The sequence below is a fragment of the Ochotona curzoniae genome, unplaced genomic scaffold, assembly GCF_017591425.1.
Source record: "Ochotona curzoniae isolate NIBS_2020 unplaced genomic scaffold, NIBS_Ocur_1.0 contig_3527, whole genome shotgun sequence".
NCBI classification, from domain to species: domain Eukaryota; kingdom Metazoa; phylum Chordata; class Mammalia; order Lagomorpha; family Ochotonidae; genus Ochotona; species Ochotona curzoniae.
In genome coordinates, this window is record NW_024465897.1 from 481,638 (window position 1) to 497,860 (window position 16,223).

The 16,223-nt window shown below is 40.6% G+C and overlaps 1 protein-coding gene across 1 annotated transcript in view; it reads left to right on the forward strand.

Annotated features, from left to right (window-relative positions):
• LOC121157563 (steroid transmembrane transporter SLC22A24-like) overlaps positions 1–16,006 on the forward strand; it is a 32,624-nt gene extending 16,618 nt beyond the window's left edge. Inside the window, exons 5-10 of the mRNA XM_040981850.1 lie at positions 2,955–3,099; positions 12,627–12,742; positions 13,298–13,512; positions 14,270–14,378; positions 15,168–15,371; positions 15,946–16,006. Of these exons, the coding sequence (XP_040837784.1) occupies positions 2,955–3,099; positions 12,627–12,742; positions 13,298–13,512; positions 14,270–14,378; positions 15,168–15,371; positions 15,946–16,006 (850 nt within the window). The remainder of the gene's footprint in view (positions 1–2,954; positions 3,100–12,626; positions 12,743–13,297; positions 13,513–14,269; positions 14,379–15,167; positions 15,372–15,945) is intronic.
• Positions 16,007–16,223: the final 217 nt, after the last annotated feature.

Sequence of the window (16,223 nt, forward strand, 5' to 3'; positions counted from 1 at the left end):
ACCAAGGCATCATAGTGAACATAGAAAAACTAGAATTATTTCTAGAAAATCTAAAAGCATGCATGAGTTTTCACTCTCACCATTATACTCTAAATGTTTTAGCCAGAGCCATTAGGAAAGAGAGGAATTAAAGAGGTAAAAATTGGAAAAGAAAAGTCAAATTATCACTGATGACATGATCATTTACATGAAGGAAGAAACAGATAGTGATGGTTGAAGAAACACAGTCTTACACTAACACACAAATAGGCTTGTGTATTATGGAACAGAATAGAATTCCCAGAAATTAAACCGTGAATCTACAACAAGTTAATTTCTGACAAAAAAAAAAAAACTGAAAAACTTCCCTAGACAAAGGATCATCTCCTCAGCTAATGATACTGGAAAAATTGGGTTTGTACATGTGGAGCCATGAGCAACAACACTATCTCAAATGTATACAGAAATCAACTCACAACAAATTAAGGGTTTAAATCTAAGCCTAGAAGCCATCAAATTAATAAGGGAAAACATTACAGAATCATTGCTAGAAATGTGCCTACTTCAGCATTTTGTAAAAATAGGCAGGGAGGATTACATCAAAGGAGCGGATCTCTCCATGGCAAAGGTGACAACCAACCTAGTAAGAATCAACTACAAAATAGCAGGAAACTATTTTCAAGCTAAAGAATTACTATCCCATTTATACAAGAACTCAATAAATTCATCAACAACAACAACAACAACAACAACAAAACCATCTCTGGTAGGAGATGGATCATAAAAGTCAAATATAAGTTTCTAAAAAACCTATGTACTTTCCGTATCTTCTACCCCATCATCTCCTTGGTAAATAAAACTCCATGGCAAGATCCTTCCTCCTCAGTTCAGAGGACGTCATTTCCAACCACTTTGAAACTCTCAAGTAATAAAACGGACAAAACAGGTCACTCCAAGACTCTGAGACTACCTTTTTAAAAAATGAAATAATGAATTACAACAAAATAAGCTGACCCTATTAATGAAATTTGATGCAGTCAATACAAACAGCAGTACAAAATTATAAAAAATAAGAAACCCTTCATCAAAACTAAACAAGTAAAAAATAGGAGCTCATGTGTGACAGCCTGCTATGCCAACATCCCATACAGATGGCTGCTTGTGCCCTGGGCAGGCCTGGGAAAGCAATGAAAGATGGTCCAAGTGCTTTAGACCCTGTCTCAATATGTGAGAGTAGGAGGCAGTGCTTGGCTCCTGTCTGGTCCAACTCTGACTATTGAAGCCATTTACAGAGTGAGCCAGTGGATGCATCATCTGTCTCTCTTTTTCTCTAACTCCAATTTACAAATAAATAAAATAAATCTTTAGAAGTTAAAAAATAAGCCACAGCACAAAAATGGACAAAACTCCCTGGTTAAAGGAATAATTAATATTTAACTAAAACTATCCAAAACATGTAGTTTAATGCCTGACAAGACTTATAAAAAGTTAACAAATCATAAACAACACTGCACCCAGTATCATCCCATCAGACTCAGCCATTATCACCACATCAACAGAGTAAAAACCTTCCAGATATCAATTTGAGGTGGGGGAAGGGAGCTGCTGCCACTGGACTCCTTGCTCTAGGCCCCAGGTCCCCCCTAACCACCCCACCACCTACAGAGGCTGTCAGGGCCCTTGGGGTTTCACACCTACTGCCACCTCTCCTGTACCAGACACCCCTTTCTCATCACCACCCCTGACCCCATAGCACCATACCTCAGACTAGGCTCTGTTTCAGTGTCTGTCCCTCAGTTCGGGAAGCCCTGCAGCCACAGGGAAGCCAGGGTGCAGCCCAACCACTTTTCCATGAAAGTTTAAATTAGGAAAAACAAAGCCACCGAAAATCTACAACTGCATGAAATATGAACAGCAGGAATAGGCAATGGGTCATTGAGGAAAGGAATAAAGAACTTTAACATTTCCTTGAAAGGAAAGCAAAATGTATTACACCTTATGGGCTAGAGCAACACTAAGAGGAAAGGGTATAGCAAAAGGTACCTACCTTAAAAAGTAGAAAATTTTCAAATAAACAACATAATGATTCATCTCAAGGACCTAGAAAGTTAATAGCAAAGAAGTGATTATTGTGGGATAAGCTACTGCGTGTACAGCATGCATTCCATAGGAGCATCAGTTAGAGTTCCAGGTGCTCTGTCTCCAAAGTAACTCCTTGTGAAAGCAGTAGAGGATGGCCCAAGAACTTGTCCAGGATATTTGGTTAGGCCAAAATAACCAAAATAGCCTTGGAAGATGGAAGACTGTAGCAACTGTCTCTAGCAAATTAATGAATGCATGTGACGTTCTCTCTCCGTATCTATAAATCTGCTGTTCAGATAAATAAATCTACTTTTAAAGAGTTATTCTTTGAACAGATAAAATTGCTACAGTATTATTTAGATGAAGAAAAAAGACGTATCACTAATCAGACAAAAAAACATCAATAATCATACATTTGGGATACATTGGGATAAGTTTATTAAGGATGTCAAAGAACTCTACAGTGAAGATTACAAATCACTAACAAAAGTAATGCAAAGTACACCCGGAAAATGGAAAGATAAATATCATTGCTTATTACTCACAATTTCCTATGTTTATATAGTTCCCACCCACTCACCCACCCCTGCCACTTACAAAGACCAATACAATGGGTAAGGCACACCTCAACACTGCTAGAATCTTTGTTCATGTTAGAAGAAAGTATATTATACCATTGATTATTACTAATAAATTTCTATGACTGTGTAACCACTTACTGAGGGTCACATGCTTCCCTCCCCTAATGAAGACCAGTACAAGGTGTCAGGCACATTTGATTTAGTGACACTGCTAGAATTTATGTTAGTGTTACAATGTAAGGGAAAGAGAGTTAAAAGTTAAGAGATAGTTATGTCGTGGAGTTTACTGTGGTTTCTGTGTTCTTTCAACAGGTTGCTGGTGGAGTCGGCTCGGTGGCTGATTACCACCAACCAGCTAGAGGAAGCCTTGAAGGCACTTAGAAGGGTGGCATACATAAATGGGAAGAAGAACGCTGGAGAGATCCTCACCACTGAGGTGATCTGGGAAGGGGAGACGGTTATTGGTACAAAGTGTCATGAACTCACAATCTCCCAAATCTGGACTCCAATGAGACCTTGGAGTAAAATTAGAATTATTTGAGTGGGCTATTACAATGTCCCAGGATTTCATTATTTTTCAGATGGGGTCATAAAGGAATACCAACAGTGAAGGAGGGTACCCTTATTCCCTTATCAGTGTCAGCAGGTGTTGTTAGTCAATTCTTTCTTTTTTATTTGTTATTAACATTGTTTTATGTGATACAGTTTTATAAGCACTGGGGATTCCCCCCACCCCTCCCACACCCCTCCTCCCATAGTGGATTTCTCCACCTTGCTGCATAACAGCGGTTCAAGTTCCGTTGAGATTCCTTCATTGCAAGCATATACCTAGCATAAAGTCCAGCATCTTATTGTCCAGATAAGTTCAGTGGCCTCTTGGGGAGACCTTCTCTGGTCTGAAGGTAGAGCTAACAGAGTAAAGATCCGGTCAGTTAAAATCCCCAACAAAACATCCGCGTCAATATACAACATTATGGAATTAATTGACATAGTATTGAGTGAACAATATGTTTTAAAAAAAAATGCAAGTTCAATTCTTCAAAACATCTGGGTTGAGACAGTATCAATGACAGGTTCAAAAAGTAACAAACAACCTAGCATAAATTACAGGTTAAGTCAAGGCAAACATGTGATATCTGACATAGTATTGAGTAGACAATATGTTAAAATTACATGCAAGTTCTTGGCTACCTCCTACAACTATTTCAATGACACCTCATCAATTGAGGTGTGCAACGAGTTTGGGGGGTGTTGCAGAGAAATCTGTCATACCTTGCTAATGGATACTTGTTCTTTGTGTTCCATCTAATAGGACATGTGTGAGTCCTTGATGACCTATCTTTCTTTATTGTTCTTTGCTTATCTCATCCTATTAGTGTGTGTATATGTGTGTGTGTGTGTGTGTGTGTGTGTGTGTGTGTGTGTGTGTGTGTGTGAAGGTGGGCAGGGGTTTAGGATGGACCTTGTTGGTCATTATAGAGGGTGGAGGCCCAGAGCTGGAACTAGGTAAGGACTGGAGAAGGCTCCTCTCCCATTGTCCCGCCGGAAGTTTATTGATCTTCTGGTTCTGATGATCGATCGTGGTTCCTGGCTGTTGTTCTGATGTCGTTAATTCCTATGTGGAAGGACTCAGGCTTCTTCCATCTCATGTAGTTTATCCAAAGAGGGGGGATGTCTGTCCTCTGGGTTCACTGCATCCGGAGGCATTCCAGATCCCCGTGTTCTTTTTGGCAGTTGTGATGGCATTCTTGTGTCTGTTCTGACTCACTTTGGTGGGAGTCCAGGAGTCCTTGTGGGTGGGGGATAAGCCTCTTCTCTTCCCTCTGTTCCGCTCTGGGGTTCTCCCCTATTCTGTGCATATGACCACCTGTTAATAGACTGTTTGGGTCATTCCTAATTCCCCCTGTGTGTCATTGTAGCTTTTGCTATTGTCTAATGCTGATCTGGATCTATCAACTTTAAGACACCTATCCAGTTCCTGTAGGTTACACTACATGGGTTCCTAGTTTTTTAAAAGAAGATGAGGAATTTCTCTGTGTTCCCACCCAGTTACTGTGTATCATAAGGAATTGGCATTATATTGGGAGTTACAATCATTCGGAACATTAGGGTGAAATCATAATAGCAGCAGATTCATCTGAGGAAGATTTACAGACATTGGAAATCTTTAGGGTTGCTTGGTGTCCCCAAAACACCGCAGTTTCAGCATGAAGCTGTCTTGAGCAGCATACAGAGAACCAATTTCTCAGTGCTCCCTGGCTGGGCGGCCAGTGCGCCAGTTGGCGCCAGGCTTCGCCTGCTAGCCGCCCAAAGCAGTCTTCACCCGAAGCAGTCTTCCGAGTGAGCGTGAAGACTGCTTGTTGGTTCCCGGGAGAAGAAGTGACACAAGCCTGGGGACCCTGGCAGCCATGTGGCCGGGGGTAAGGTCCCCTGGTGTCAGCCCGCCCCTCTTCCTGGCCCGGGCTTGGTCTAGCCATGCCCCTGGCGGCCTCGGCCCCGGGGATCGGATTAGCTGTACCTGCTTTCCCATGCTAAGCCCAAGGCGGGCTGCGCATGGGGGTCCAGTCGCCCTGAAGCAGTCTTCCGAGTGAGTGTGAAGATTGTTTGTTGGTTCCCGGGAGAAGAAGTGGCACAAGCCTGGGGACCCCGGCAGCCATGTGGCCGGGGGTAAGGTCCCCTGGTGTCAGCCCCGCTGTTAGTCAATTCTGAATGTAGGTCAACTTGGTTGGAGTTAGGTGGAACTGCAATGTGGTTTTTATTTATATTTCCAAGATATATAGGGAGACTGAGCTTTTCTCATATGTTAATTAAACATTTGAATTTTTCTTTTGAAAAATGTTCATTATCTTTGCATATTTCTTCAAAGGGTTGTTTGTTTTGCTGTCATTGAGTTTCTGAAGCTCTTTGTAAATCTTGGATCTTAGTCCGCTCTCAGTTGTGTAGTGTGCAGATTTGCCCCAATTCTGTTGCTTCCTTCTTCACTTTGTTGAGTTTCTTTTGCTGTACAGATGTAGTAACAAGGACTTATTTTTCAATTGACTGTGCGTACTTCTTCTGATTTTTCTAGTAAGTTTTAACTATGCCTGCATCTTGTAGAGTTCTTCCCATGTTTTCCTCTAGTAGTTTGAGAGTTTCTGGGTGTAGATTGAAATCCTTGATCCATTTAGAGCTGATTTTGAATGATGTGACAAGTGAGGTCTTGCTTCTTACCTCTGCAAGCTGCTATCCAATTGCCCCAAAAGCCTCTATTGAAGAGACCAGATTTCTTCCACGCATTGTTTTCATTTCTGTTGTCAAAATCAGTTGGCTATACATGTGTGAACTCCCCTTTGGTGTTCCTATTCTGTTCCATTGGCCTTCTTCTCTGTTTCTGTGCCAGTACCGGACTGTTTTGATGACCACTGCTTTGTAGTATGTCTTAAGGTCTGGAATTGTGATTTTCCCCAGCTTGATTTTTATTCTTCAGGGGAGCTGTGGTATTCATGGTATCTTTGTTTCCAGACAAACTTTTGTATCTTCTTTCTATTTCTGGGAAGAATGTTTTTGGCATTCAAATTGGGATCAGGTTGAATCTGTATATTATCTGTATATTACAATAAATAACGTGGACATTTTGATGATATTGATTCTGCCCATCCAGGAACATGTTAAGTTTCCCCACTTTTAGTGTCCTTTTTTTAAATGCTTTTTAATTTTCACTATATAGGTCATTCATGTCTTTGGTTAGCTAACTCCAAGATATTTGAGCATCCTCTCCATTATTTTAAAAGGAACTGCACTTACATATCCTTTCTCAGCCATGGAGTTATTTTTGTATACTTGTGACATCAATTTGTGTTCTTTAATTTTGTATCCTGCCATGCTGACAAATGCTCTTATAAATTCTTATAATATTTGCTGAGTCTTGTATTGTGGCCTATAACATGGTCAATTCTGAAGAAGGTTTTATGTACTGATAGCAATAAAAGTGTATTCTCTGCAGGATGAAAGCTTCAGTGGACATCAACTAAATCCCTTTGTTTTAGAGTTTGGGTGATTTCTGTTGTTTCTTTGCTGAGATTTAATCTCGTTGATGTGTCCATTGAGGTTAATCGGGTACACTATGAACGTATCAGAGTCTATTTCTCGCTTTAAATTTGTTAGTATTTGTTTCACATAGCTAGATGCTTTGGTATTTGACACATACACATTTAATATGCTGATCTCTTCTTGCTGAAAGGATCCTTTGATCATTATGTTGTGATTTCTTCATACCTTTTAATGTTTTTCACATCAAAGTCTACATCATCTGATATAAGAATGTCTACGCCCACTCATTTTTCCTTACCATCAACTTGGGATTTCTTTCTCCATCCTTTCACTTTCAGATTCTTTGATCTTTGTGGGTGAGATGTGTCTCTGTAGGCAACAGATAGATACATTTTAATTTTAATTTGGTCCACTAATCTATGGCATTTGATTGGTGAGTTTAAGCCATTCACATTCAGAGTTAATATGGATAGGTGACAGTTTGGTCCTGACATTTTAGTGATGTGTTGTTCTTTGATTTACTCTTCTGTTGGTTTTCACTGGGATCTTCTCCACATTTGCTTTTTGTTTTGGTGAGTGCTATTCCTCTTTGTCAAGAGAACATCTTTGAACATTGTTTGTAGGGCAGGTTTAGGAGAGGTGAATTCTTAGAGCTTTTGTTTACTGTGAAACTATTTTATTTCATTTTCAAAGACAAAGGAGAGCCTTGCAGGATAAGTTATTCTAGGCTGAAATTTTTTTGCTTTCAGAATCTGGAATATGTCACACCTTCCTCTGAAAGGCCTGCTGTGTGTCTGATTGGGGTTCCTCTCTAGGTCACATAATTTTTTTCAAGTGCACATTCAAGGATTTTTTTTCCTTTTGTTCAACTGAAGAGAGTTTAATTATCATGTGTTGCAGTGAAGTTTGCTTTTGATCAACTCTGTTGGGAGTTCTATGATCCTCCTGGATGTTCTTTTCCAAATCTTTCTCCAGATTAGGGAAGTTTTCCTTTGTTATTTCTTTGAATACACCTTTAATCCCAGCCTCTCTTTCTGTGCATTCTGTAACTTCCATAACTCTTATGTTAGGCCTTTTAGCTGTATCTTTTAATTCTTGGACACTTTGTTTTTAGCTTGACCCAGCTCTGCTTTCAGCTTTTTGTTTGTTTCTCCATGGAGATAGGAAATATCTTCCAGTTCTGAAATTCTTCCTTCTGCTTCATCTATTCTATTTTGAGTCTCTTCACTGTACTTTTAATTTGCTCCACTATGTTCTTAATTTCTGATATATCAGCTTTCATTTAATTCATTGCTGCCATTTGCTATGTAACATATCCCTTAAGTTCCTTGAACTCCTGTATGTGCTTCTCATTGTTGTTCAGAAACTTTATAATGAGTTTTCTGAATTCTGTGGCTCCTGTTTTTTCAAAGTCTTCCTCAATTAATTCTGAGGGTGGCCAGGGCCCTTGTTCCTCTGCTGGAGAATCTTCAGTAACATTCATCATGCCTGTCTCTTCTTTTACCTTTTGACATTGCAATTCTGGTTGACGGATTCTTCTCCTTAGTGCAGATTTCTAAGATGAATTGCCTGGCTGCCACAAGAGTTGAGCCATTGCTGCCACAGGATCCTTTACTATTGTTGGGATCTTAACCACCACTCTCCAGCTGCTGATAGGCTTTCTGTTCACTGCAACATTGCTTTGCCATCGCGGCTGCTTCCCTGTGTCCTGAGGGTCTCCATGTACCTTCCTGCCAACTGCCTGACCCCTATCCTTTCCTGTAATCTGTCTCTTGTACTTCACCATAGTGGTTCTCCTCATCCAACCTTAATTTGCCCATCTTCTGGGCAGGTAGTCAGGATGTTTGTTGGCTGCTTCCACCTTGTGGTTGACTGGTGCTTTCCCTCTCCTTGGTACTCACCTTTTCTGTTGCCAAGTTGTTATGGGGCTGGGATAGATTAACTAGTTCTGACCATACAGTTGCTAATCAGGGCCAGTGTGTTCCCTGCCGCCTGGCACTTTCTTGGCCTCTGCCTACCAAACAGGTGCCCTGAGAGGGAATGGTCCAGATGTCGCAATGCAGTGTGCATTCTTTTTTTTTTTAAAGATTTATTTTTATTATTTTTTCATTGGAAAGGCAGATACACAGAGAGGAGAGACAGAGAGGAGAGACAGAGAGGAAGATCTTCCATCCGATGTTTCACTCCCCAAGTGAGCGCAACGGTCGATGCCATGCCGATCCGAAGCCAGGAGCCTCCTCCGGGTCTCCCACGTGGGTGCAGGGTCCCAAAGCCCTGGGCTGTCCTCAACTGCCCTCCCAGGCCACAAGCAGGGAGCTGGAAGGGAAGCGGGGCCGCCGGGACCAGAACCGGCGCCCATATGGGATCCCGGGCGTGCAAGGCGAGGACCCCAACCACTTGCGCCACCACGCCGGGCCCTGCAGTGTGCATTCTTGCCAGATTTCATTTCCAGCTGAGTTCGGAGCTCGAGAAGGGTCCGTGAAATAGGCGTAGAAAGAAGAGAAACAGACTACTACAATTCCAAGGTCATTGTGGACAATGCAAGAAAGCTATCTGCTTTATTTATACAGAAGCAGTCACAAGTTCTGGCACAGACCTTTTACGTCATGGTGTTGCATCCATTTGACTGTGGAAGGTGGCCCCAAGCAGTACAGCTACATAGTTTTCTTTAGGGGGAGTTTGACATAGCCTCAAGGGGGAATAATTTAAAACAGCTTGAGAGCTGAGTGATGAAGGCTTGCACATGCCTTGCTTATCTCGGCTTGCCAGCCCCGCCTGCTCTCCTCAGGTCTGAGCTTTAAACTTGCTGCGGCCTATGACAACCAGATCCCCCACATTGAATTATCTATGGGTAGTAAGGCGAGGGTCTTGGTTTATGAGTATTGGTGTTATTGGCATTAGTTGCACATTGAGCTGGTAAGTTCACACCATTTGTTAACTAAGCAAGTAAAGCAGGAGTTATAACAGCAAAATGATTGCAGTTATCAATGAGCCATGTTTACTCTATTTTGGTTTCAACTCCACAACGGACAAGTGGGTGCTTCCAACGATAATTCTGCAAATTGTTTCACCTTAAGACAGGGAAATATCCATTCTGACATTGCCGCTGGGAATTCCTCAGTAAACAGCACATATTAATCAGTAACACACTCCTATTACAATTCTTATTTTACAACTTATCCATCATTTATTGGGAGAAATTCATCAGAAGAGAAAAACATAAAGATTAAAGACAAAAAGATTTAAATTAAATCCCCTTGTAACTGCAGGCTCTACAACCTCATAAACAACCAAACAATAATCAAAAGTATATCTTTATGATGTGAGTGAAATCATCCTATATTTCCTCTATTTAAAAATCATGAAAGCAGCTAAAACAACTATGTTTTCTATGTTCTAAAGAATTGTAAGGACAGGCTAACTTTTAAGGTCACAGTAACTATATATTTTTTGCCATAGCAGGATAACCTTTAGGGTTATAGTAACAAGATGGCCTTTAGTGTCCCAGTAATAGGATAGCCTTTAAGGATCCCAGTAACTATATTTTTGTCATAGCAATTTCAGCCCATACTCTCATCACTTCCATTAGTTTGTAAAGTTCTTGTCAAGCCCTTTCCCAGAAGGCATGCTATATATCTGGGCTAGATTTCAGGCAATGGATAGGCACACAATAAAGTGTCCAGAAATGGCATGAGTTTAATTGTACTGCTGTGTGCAGTTAAAAGCCCACTCACCAAGACATTATTAATAACATTAACTATCAAGCTCATGTTGGCTGCAAAAGCCGTCTCACAGGGGCAAATAATGCCTCAATAGATTATAGAATTCTTAGTGGGGTGCTTGAGTGTCCATGCAAAAAGGGGTGAAACTGTGTCAAGGTGGTCAGAGAGAAATCTATCCGGTCCAGCCAAACATCTGGAAGCTCTCCTGGGCCCTGCCAACCAGGGGAGCTGTTCTCTTCACACCTGCACGTTATTCACACCCACTGCACGGACCCCAGCACATTCAGCAGCTAGATTTTCCACATTCTGAGGGTACCATGTCCTCTCTCAACAACGATGGGCTAGCCTTGCTCTCACCCACACACCCGCTGTTCTGTGCTCCTGCTAACAACAGGGCAGGTCACTTTGCTCAAGCACCACTCTAGTTTATACCCAGAATCTGCTCTCCTGTTTCTGGGTCACTAAGAGAAGCCTTTTTCCATGGGAGAGACCTCTGTACCATACAAGCTGCACATTTCTGTTTTGGGCAATTTCAATGTCTTTCTGGGTGACCCAGGTCTGAGAACTTTGAGGTAAGGATTGGCTTAGATTCCACCCAGTTTGCCTCTGAATAGTGACTCAACAATTCCTCTCCACCCCCTTTTTCTTCTTTTTTGTGTCCCTGCTTACCCCGATGGCATCCGTTTCCACTGATTCTAGTTGGTGTTGTTGTCTCCAGAGAATTTTTTTTGCAGTCCTCTATGTCTGCTCAGCCCTGCCTTGATCCCACCAACTCTGGGGAATTTTAGATTACTTTTCCAGCAATTCTCCTCTTCCTATTCTGTATTTTTCCAGTTTTGTCCCTAGCTCTCCACGCACTCAGCTGCACCTACCCTCCACAGTCAGCCATCATCCCTGACTCTGAATGCAGCTTTGTTTTCTATTTAATGTACTTTTATTGCAGAAACATAAACAGTTAAATGGATTTTTAAAAGACAAATTATCCTAACTCACAAGGCTAATAGAATACTTGATTTCATTTTAGCATATTACTATCTTTCAGTTTTGTTTGGTACAGACAAAATTCATGTAATTTTACTAAGAATTCATGCAGTTATACTAATAGAAATTATATATTTCAGACCCTATTTTTGAAGTTGGTGCTATTATGAATATTTTCCATAAACTTCATTGGAATTCAGTGCATACATATATATATATATATATACATATTCCTAACATTGTTTTATGCAACATAGTTCCATAGGTACTGGAATTCTTCCCACCACTCCGATAGCCCTCCCCTCATGGTGGGTTCTTCCACCTTGTTGCATAACCACAGTTCAACTTCAGTTGAGAGACATCAGTAATATTCATTGTGCCTCTGTCTCTTCATTTGATCTTGGTCATTGCATTTCTGGTTAGCAGACTCCTCTTCTTGGGTTCATCTTCTAAGCTGTGGTACTCACTGCTCTACAGGTTGATTTTACTGAGTTCTTCAGAACCCAGTTGTTCTGTTTACTAGAAACAAGCACAGCAATGTGACTGAATTATACAGAAGTGTGAAGACCAGAAGCTCATAGTGAGAACTGTGATTCAATGATGACCACTGCAGCTGTCACTTCAAAAAGTCTACTTAATCTGACTTAATAATATATACACCTTAATACCAAGTGAGACTTTACTGCTGTTTATTTCTATGAGGGAGAGAAAAATAAAATGTGCAACAGGTTTAAAAGCATGGAGAATAATTAGCCAGAGTGAAACAATGAGGAGAGATTTCAGGAAACGGGAGAGGACAAGTCTGACAGCAGAGTGGCAGCTTGAGACCCACAGACATGGGGAAGAAGCAGCAAAACATAATGAGAGCTTTTATGTGCTTGTAAATTCTTAAAATATCTGCAACAGCCAGGGCTGTGTTGGCTATGAAACCAAGGATCAGGAAATCAATCCAGGTCTGTCTGCCTGTTGGTGGCAGGAACGCTATGACTTAAACCATCACCACTGACCCCTGGGAGCTGTATTAACAGAAGCTCAATACAGGAGCACAGGCCTGAGCTATGAGCTAAATGCAGGCATACTTTGTGTGGTGCATGGCCTCTTGACCGCTAACCCAGACACCCATTCCACACTTGATGGCACCACTGTTCCCTTGTGGTGATTGCCTCTTCTTATACCCATCTCATCCTCCAGGACTCATCACTAAAACTTCCCAGAACTCTCATAATGCTTGTTTTTCTCTCTATTGTTGAAGTCTTTGAGATCCACCACACTGGAGGAGCCAGACAAATCCAGTACAACACCATTAATATTTCAGATGCTGCGTGCAACTAAACTGCGCATGAGAATCCTCTACCTGGGCCTTATGAGGTGAAGTGCGTGGGGTGATGGAACCATTTGAAATGCTGAAATGAAATTCCTTTCTTTTCAAAAAACTATTTCCAAAACGTTAACAGATTTTACATTTGTCAACTTACAGACTTAGAATATTGATATTAACAGCATTTTTGTTACAGTTGAATGTAAAAAAAAGAGCAAATGATTAAAAAAGATTGTCTACAGATAACATTGTAGGGTATTCTTGCCCTCTAAGATTCATTGGCACCTACTTAACCTGGTTACAGAGATAGTCCAAGCACTAAGTTTATCTGTGGAGCGAGAGAGGGAGGATGCAAAATTTTAGCACAAATTATACTTTCACTCGTTAAAAACATTCTATGGAAAGAGGATGCAAATGAGTAGCAATTGTAAATTTCTCTATTCATTTATATTATAATTTTTCATTATTTAGCTTCTTCTGCAACACTGACATTGAATACTGAGTGATATTTTCTTCAATTATAATGTTTACATTCAAAATCATAAGCAGAATTTCTTTGTCACTGAGGCTTATAAAATTTGTCTTTACTACTCTCTACATTTCAGCATGGGAGCCACCTTACCTATGATGGGCTTATTCCTCAACCTCCAGGAAGTGGGGGGCAGTATCTTCATGCTACAAATTCTCTTTGGGGCTGTCCCACTCATACCCAGATTGTCTGTCATTTTTATAATGAAGCACTTGAATCGTCGTACCACTCAGTCCCTGCTTTTCTTCCTGGTAGGAATTTGCATGCTAATCAGCACATTTTTGCCCAAAGGTAAGAAAGTTAAGGGTTTGTGGGATGAATGGGCTTCTTCAGAGTCCTTGGAATTTGTTTGGATTAATGTACCTCATGTCAAAGTTAAAGTCCTATTTCAATGCTTCTAATAAATTGTATAACATACTTTTCAAACTTTTACTGTTAATCTTTCCCAGGTTGACACTGCTGATTATTAACTGGAAGTACTAATTATCTCATGAACTACTGTTCCAGATTCTGTGTCTATTCACAGTATCCACTCCCCAATAAAACAATCCATTTGTAATGGTTTGACAAAATACCGGGCTGACATCTAAAATTGTTCTGCACACTATTAATTGCAAGCTGTTTAATATGTGGTTATATACAGTTATCATCAGAAATATGTATATATATATATAAATTGCATATAAAATTACCTATGTTATATTATATGGCAAATTGCCAGTGGTAGCTGCATATGAATTTATTACCTTAATATTTAGCCATGTCTTAAAGAAAGGAAAAGCTACATAAAATGAATGAAATCACTCAGGTGTGCAGAAAGACTTGGAGCAACTCGACATTGTTCATTTTCTGTTTAAGCCATGACATCCTATAAGTTACATTAATCTATTGACCACTCCATAAGGTTGAGGATTCTCTATGTTAGATGATAGACCTAAACATCCCCACCCAGGAACTCCTCCAATAGTATTTTCTCAAAATCATTGGGTGGTTGTGCAGATGTGGTCACTCAATTTTTTCTTTCTTTCCATGGTTTCTTTCTCTCCAGAAATGCAGACTGCACGTGTGGCTTTAACCACTTTGGGAATTGGTGCTGGTTCTTCTGCTTTAACCTTTCTCCCCATCTATTCCAATGAACTCATCCCTACAATTTGCAGGTACAAAAAATAAAAAACAATCATTCTGACTTCAAATTTGACTATTGGAATCATTCACTCATTTGAGGGAATAAAACAGACTGTTTAGTAAATAGCATAACAAATTGAGATAATAAGTAATGACCAATAACAATAATTACAACAGCCAATTGTGCCTAAAAATGTGCCAAATCCTGTAATGCATCATTGCATTTACCTTAAAAACCACACTCTGTGATCAATGCTGCAGAAATCGACCTGAAAGGTGATAAAACAGACTTTCAAGCAGTTGCCAAAATCAAACTGGGAGACAGCACAGAAAATGTTATGATTAAGGGCTTACTGTCAGAGCTCGTGTGTGTATCTCTATTGTAGTATTCCTCCACTATGAAAACAAGATGATAAATTTTTTTTAAGATTTATTTATTTATTGGAAAGTCAGATATACAGAGAGGAGGAGAGACAGAGAGGAAGATCTTCCATCTGATGATTAACTCCCCAAGTGAGCGCAACGGCCGATGCTATGCTGATCCAAAGCCAGGATCCAGGAACTTCTTCTGGGTCTCCCATGTAGGTGCAGGGTCCCAAAGCTTTGGACCATGGACCATCCTCGACTGCTTTCCCAGGCCACAAGCAGGGAACTGGTTGGGAAGTGGAGCTACTGGGATTAGAAAAGGTGCACATATGGGATGCTGGGCGCGTTCAACGTGAGCACTTTAGCTGCTAGGCCACGCCACAGGGCCCAATAAATAAGATGTTGTATATGGCTATCTCTATATAACTTATTTGTATTGTTGTTTGCATGCACAGGTCAACATTTGGAGGAATCAATAATTTGTTGTCAGGAGTTGGGTCAGTCCTGGCTCCCCTCCTGATGACCCTAGTCGTGTACTCGCCTCACCTACCCTGGATCATGTATGGAGTCTTCCCCATGCTTTCTGGACTAATTGTCTTCTGCCTTCCAGAAACCAGGAATCAGCCATTTCCCGAAACCATTCAGGATGTAGAAAATTCGTGAGTAAATCTTCCACCCTTGATCTGAGCAGAGAGCTGCTGTGCTGACAGCTCTGTCATGAGCAATGAAATGATCACTTGGGTTTTGTCCTGGTAGCCTCAGACCTGGGCTGTTTATGTCCCTGTTCAGTGACAGCCTCACTCCTACCCACAGGAATTTCAAGTTCCTTGTGAGGCTCTCTAGGTCATGGAGATTATGCTGCACCAGTAGATTTAGTGGTTAAAAAGCCAAAAATATCCAGGTTAGGAGTGGTTCATGCTCTGCCCTGACAAGACACACTTTCCATGCGTGTCTACTAAAACAGGTTCTTCCTCATCACACTGGTTTTGCCATCCATCAACCCAGTGAGCACTTGATAAATGTGAAAAAAGGAAGTGGGTTTGCCTCATGCACATAAACTTGCTTGTTATTTTAGTTAGGGGAGAAATATGAGAATACAGAAAAGCTTCTTTATAAAAATGGTAGTGCGTGTATACTAGGTGGTTCTCATGATGTATTTGTCAGGTGCATGCAGTTATTCTATATTGTCTCTCCTTCCTTGCTGACTTGGTTTTGTTGGTTTTCTTTTCCCAGCAAAAAGCAATCAAGAAAAATCAAGGAGGAAGATGCTTCCCTGAAAATAACACAATTTTAAGGTCTCCCAAGAATTGATCCAGAGAAACGTGAGAAAAAAAAACAGTCTTGCTTCAATGTATCTAGAAATCTGGAAAATGTGATGAACAAATGGATCTCTTCCATTCATCAAGCTAGATATATCTGTTTGCCCAAAATTGCTTATGAGCTTAAGTAATTCATGAAGCAATTATTTATTTGAGGGAAGTAACTGAAAAGTAACTCCAAATTCATCAAAA